The following is a 6,000-nucleotide window of genomic DNA, read 5'->3' as shown; positions in this document are numbered from 1 at the left end:
TTTTTGTAAATAAGTTGGACAGCAATCAAACGGCATTCCATAAGTCTTTTCTCATATATTGCATTTATATATTAAATTATGTTTAACTCTAAAGACTTACCATGTGCTAACTCATTCATACATATTTTCATGTATGGGGTTGTGATATTCTATAAGCCTTAACAACATTCATCTCAATCCTTCTTTTGTCCAAATCAATTAGCCTTTCAGTTTAATGATTGCGGGTAGGTTTTATTTGTCTAAAATAATTACTTGTTTATCGGTTGTTCTTTGCAAGCTAATAATAAAGGCATTAATAATATTATGTATACCTTTTCCCGAAAATTTTTTATGTAGGTTCGGTGTTTTGGATACTTCTGATCATTTTCATGAGACTCATATGCACTTTTGTGAAGGTAAGATAGTTCATTTAATGTTTTTTAAATCAACAAAAATTATATAAATTAAAAAGATTTAGAGTGTTCTAATCTGTAAAAAATAGAGTCAGTATAAAAAAATACATAGATCTTTAGGTATCTTTTTAATATAAGTATCGACATAAACGATTCATATATAACTTTCAAAGAATAACTCTATCAATTTTAAAAGGCGAGATGAGTGGATGTAAGACCTGGATAAAATAATTTTTTTTTATTTTTATATTTTCAAATATTAATATTTATTTATGGTATTTTGTTGGATGATAAAAGCCTTTTCTGAAAATTTTTATGTAGGTTAGATGTTTTGGATACTTCTAATGATTTCATGAAAGTCACCTACACTTTTGTGAAGGGTAAGTTAGTTTGTTTTTTAAATCAACAAAAGTTATATAAATTAAAAAGGATGTAGAGTGTTCTAATCCGTACAGAAAATAGTCCGTACAAAAAAGAATACATAGATTTAAGTATTCTTTTAATATACCAAATGAGATAAATATAAGATTCATAACTCTTAAAGAATAACTTTATCAATTTTAAAAGGCGAGATGGGTGGATGTAAGACCAGGATAAAATGAAAATACCTTTTATTTTTATTTTTATATTTTCAAATATTTATATTTATTTATGGTATTTTATTGAGTGTTCTGAGTTTCAGTTTTGTGTTGTTGATTCGCGTCTCTATCTTGATTCATTATCTACTTCATTTGATTCGTGTTTTTATGTTGCATTTCTGAGTTGTTCATTATTTTTCATTCACTGTCTTGATGATTTGTATGATTATGTCTTGTTTTGATTCCATATTGTCTTGATTTGTTCATTGTTTGTGTTTGGGTTTCTCTGTTCTATGCTTGACCATGAAAATTTTTATGTAGGTCCACTGTTTTGGATACTTATGATGATTTTTTTTTTAAATCAACAAAAACCATATAAATTAGTAAGGATTTAGAGTGTTCGTACAAAAAAAAAGAATTTGTACAAAAAAAGAGTACATAGATATTTAGGTATCTTTTAATATACCAAATGAGATAAATATAAGTATCTATGTAAACTATTCATAACTCTCAAATAATAACTCTATCCATTTCTAAAGACGAGATGGATGTCACTAGTAAAAAATAGGGATTATACAGCGCACATTATGTCACGGTTCCCCACTTAACCGCGGCATATACCCTAGTCAACCATCACCTTTGACTCTACCTCAGGAAAAAAAATTTAATAACAGGGGAATATGCCGCGGTTCTCTGACCAACCGCGGCATATACCCCTGTAACACATTCCCCATCAGTCAGCCCCTGCAATATATATTGAACAACATACATACCCAAAAAATTGTTTATTCGAAAAGTGCATGAGTTAAAGGTGTGTATAAGTAATTGGTGAGACATCAACGTTATCAACGATATATTCTCCAGAAGTCAATAAAGACATGAATTCTGATTGGGTGAGTTGAGATTGAAACATATCCTGACTTGGAAGTTCCTGAACATTATGGATGTGCGTTATGGGTGGTTGGGAGAATCAAAGAAGACGTCAAGATTTTGCCTTCGAACGCCAACACTACAGTGGCAGCACGGTGGTTGGGAAGAGAGAACACGACAACGTCTAGGTTTTGCCTTCGAACGCCGACACTGTGACAATATTGGGTGGCTGAGTGGAGGGAAGACAACACTCCGACGACAGCACTGGTGGGTGGTTCTCAGAGCTTCTCTCTCAAAAGTTCTAAATCAGAAAATTTGAAAATGAACTCCAATTTTGAATATGCCCGAATTCTTTCATTGTTACCTCATGTAATTATTTAAAAATGATTTTTCACATGCACCAATAACATTTAGACACGTGTTCAGTGTCTATTGCCAAAACATATTTTTCAAATATCATTTTCCTTCCAGAAGATATTATATACATTCTGAAAAGTTTATTTTGGAAATCTTATTTCAGAGAACATGTTCTGTAATGCCTTTAATGCGTTTCAGAAACACGGTTCCCAATTTTTTTTCAAACAATCTTATTCAGAAAATTATATTCCCAAATTGTTGGAAAGCTTAAAGCTTCTGAAACATAGTGATCATTTTGAAAAATTGAGGGTATGTGCGAAGAAATTGTGAGGTGGAGGAAGTAAAATTCGAACTTAAATAGTCCAAGAGCTGGGAATGAATGACTGTACTTTATTCAGCACTAAATAACCTGCTTTATACCACAATCTATATTTTTAAGTATATACATACGTGCCACAATATATGCCTATGCAGTGGGAAATTTAAATGATAATTGATCTGATTAAAATATAAATTTTTAATAAACCATAGGTATCTCTCATCTTTAACCAACTAATTTTCCATTTCACTTTCCAATAAAGACATTTAAAATTATCCAACATTTTGAATCTTTAACCTGTGATAACTCTAACTTCTAGTCATTTTGGCCTTTTGTTTTTTATAACTGATACATATTGACATTTATACACCCACCCACACATTAGTTTTTGTATATTTTATAACTGAAAAGAGAAAACATGTTTTAATTTTGATTATCAATAATTAGTGTTTTAGTTTATGTAATTCACATGAAAAACGAATATGAAACAACCTATGGCAGATTGTTATAGATTTTCTCTCATCAGAGTCAATTTAAAGAGAGACTAAAAGGACTTATCACCTATTGTAGATTGAACTCGGCACACATAGACTAACAAGATTTTCTGTAACAATCGATCAGTAAACATTCATAAATAACGCTAATTTGTACCAATGTATTCATGATCAGGGACAAAACTTTACTTAAACAGTATGCTTTACACTCACAACAATGATTGATTTGGACTTGGATAGCTGAACTGAATGAAGCAACTCCTCACAATATCATCCTCAACAAACTAGATGGTTATAAAAAAGAATCTAAGGGAACAAGAAAATAATCCTATAATGGCATGAATAAGAGAGGATCAAAACCTTTCTGCCAATCTAGCAGTAACTGCTCTTAGTTTTGAATACACCTTTCCTGCTGGTGATCCGAGAATCAGGCTACAAAGAGAATCCCTGGCAATCTTTATGTTGGCAAAAGATCCCAATATGTGAATTTTGGTGTCAGCAATCACGATTCTTGTCTTTGACGCGTTCTCAATTGCAAACTTTGTTTTACCACCTTTGCCAGATAACCTTCCAATTGCACGAGACAAATGGTCCCCTCTAAGTGTTTTAACATCCTTGATCTCAAAAGACTCAACGTAGAGCTCATCCAGACGCAGAAGAGCGATGGCATCTATGACATCAAAACCCAGCATGAAAGCATGGACAAAATCAGCACATTTTTGCAGGTTACTAATATCAGGTGTGTCGGCCCTTGTCTTCAGCTCAACTCTACGAGCCTTCAAATTCATGCGCACATCAATTTTCATCTGTTCAAAAATGGGAGTATAAATATCCATCCAAGCTTTCTTGAGAGGGGTATAACGATGAGGTGGAACATTCACTTTGCGGAACTGAATCTGTCCATCAGACATCTCATGAGGCTTCAACGCCTCAAACTTTGGCTTCGGTGGCAAAACTTTGGCTTCTGATGCCACAGTCTCAATTTCCATGGTAGAAGCGGTATGATTCGACATCATTCTGCAACCCAAAATAAGTTGATTTAAAACATACAAAAAGACAAACAATTGTCTATTTCTCCACTTCTGTTTACGAGCAGCATAATTATCAATCACAAATAGTTCTGAATAGCTGATATTTCTTAGTATCAAATAGCATCTGCAGGCAACTTCACGCAGCTATGATGAGCAGAGCATTCCGAAACAAAACAAAAGTTCAGAGTTTGCAAGAAAATATAACTGATCAGGTGCTCCAAACCTCCTTATCAACTGATTGGATTATTCTCCTTTATACTAAAGGACACTCACTCTTAACGAAGGAGCCACACGTTAATATCGTTCAATTTCACTTCCTTTTCAAATCCTTCACAATTTTATGAGAATCATAGAATAACTAAAACCTATTCCTCCACATGAGTTATCTAATTCAGAGATTCCAACTAAAGCATGGATTTGTGAAGATTAGTTTTTGTTTTTCATGCTCACGATCAGAAGAATTTGACAATGAAATCTAATTAGGTCAATAGGGAGAAACTAGAACAGAGCAACATACGATACTCAACGTGAAACAAAGCTAAAAACATACTTGAAAAGAGGGAGACAGTCGAGACGGAGAAGCTGGCAGTGGTGGAAGCGACCTGCACTGACGGCGGGGGCGGGGTGGAAAGTTTGATGCAGTAGCTTCAATCTCTCAGGGTTTGCAGTAATGTATTTAGGGTTTTATAGGGACAACGATGTGTATTTTAAAACTTGTTGGAGGCCATTCTTGTCTTTTACCTGTTATGTTTCTTTATGGTTTTAAATGGTAACTCTTATTCCGTTGAAAAAATAAAACTTAAATATTAATTACTTTAATTAAATTTATTTAATGTAGTTTTAATATTTTTTATTCAATTTAGCTTTAGTTTTTTCAATTTTTTTAATTTAATTTTTTTCAATGTTATTTAAATAATTAAGGTTGGACTATAAATAATATTATTTTACAGTTTTTATTTTATTTTTATTTTTAAAAAAAAAATCTTATCTCATGACAACATATTATATGTCAAGTATTTAAATAAATTGTGTCAGTCCTCATTTAAAATTTTCCTTCTAATTAATCTATCCTAAATAAAAAATATAAATATAAATTTTAATAAAAATATCAATATAAGTAGTACTATTAAACTATGGAAAGTAAATGATAAACTGATGAAATCACTTATCAACAAGGGTAATTCGTTTATTCATTGAAAGAAAGAACATAATATATACACAGAACCCTAGATATATGCTTCGTTTTAGACTATCATTGAAACTATTTCTTATTCTAAAACATCTGCAGGCATCTTATATCTAAACTTGTCATAATTTCATCCAGAACATGTTCTAATAGAAAAGAAAACATATATATTAGCAGAAAACACAACCATATAACCTATATATATATATATATCCATGATACCAAAGAGAGGTTATGCTGCAAATGCTACACTTGGGATTCATCAGATTCCATATTCGGCATCTGAACAGCATTTGAAACTTTTTCACATAGAAGCTGAGTGATGTTAGCTATGTGGTTGAAGAAGCAGAAGGAGGCTAAAAGGAAGAGAAGTATGTTGATGATGATATAGTAGGGGAAGAACTCAGCTAGGAGAATCCAAAGCAGTGCCTCAGAAGCTACTAAGCCTGATAGATGGAAAGTTATGATGATAGTTGGCAAGTTCATGTTAGCATTGAGTGCAAGGAGATGAGAAAACATAGCAAGGAAGAAAAGCAATATGGATGGACTTAATCTTTGAAAGGGATTGTTCTTGGAATCTCCATACTTTGCTCCTACACAAGTTAACTCCAAGGCTATCAGAACAATATAGGCTTTTTTCCAGTTCATGATGCAGATGATGAAAGTGAATAAGAGATGATTATTTTTAATTTTCTCTTCCCTTAAATAGGCCTCGAGTTACCGTACAAACCATCTTTGTCAAGGACGCATATATATGCTTTATCATTGGCAGG

The 6,000-nt window shown here is 32.4% G+C and overlaps 1 protein-coding gene across 1 annotated transcript; it reads right to left on the bottom strand.

Annotated features, from left to right (window-relative positions):
* Window positions 1-3,121: 3,121 nt before the first annotated feature.
* Window positions 3,122-4,717, bottom strand: LOC106775300 (RNA-binding protein pno1). Its single transcript, XM_014662411.2, has 2 exons — window positions 4,592-4,717; window positions 3,122-4,027 (listed from the first exon to the last, which is right to left on the bottom strand). Exon 2 carries the CDS (start codon window positions 4,024-4,026, stop codon window positions 3,364-3,366), a length of 663 nt encoding a protein of 220 aa, XP_014517897.1. The 5' UTR covers window position 4,027; window positions 4,592-4,717; the 3' UTR covers window positions 3,122-3,363.
* Between the last annotated feature and the right edge of the window lie 1,283 nt (window positions 4,718-6,000).

This window comes from Vigna radiata, chromosome 10, assembly GCF_000741045.1.
Source record: "Vigna radiata var. radiata cultivar VC1973A chromosome 10, Vradiata_ver6, whole genome shotgun sequence".
NCBI lineage: Eukaryota > Viridiplantae > Streptophyta > Magnoliopsida > Fabales > Fabaceae > Vigna > Vigna radiata.
Note: the sequence above shows the minus strand (reverse complement) of the source record. Positions and strands in the feature narration are given on the sequence as shown.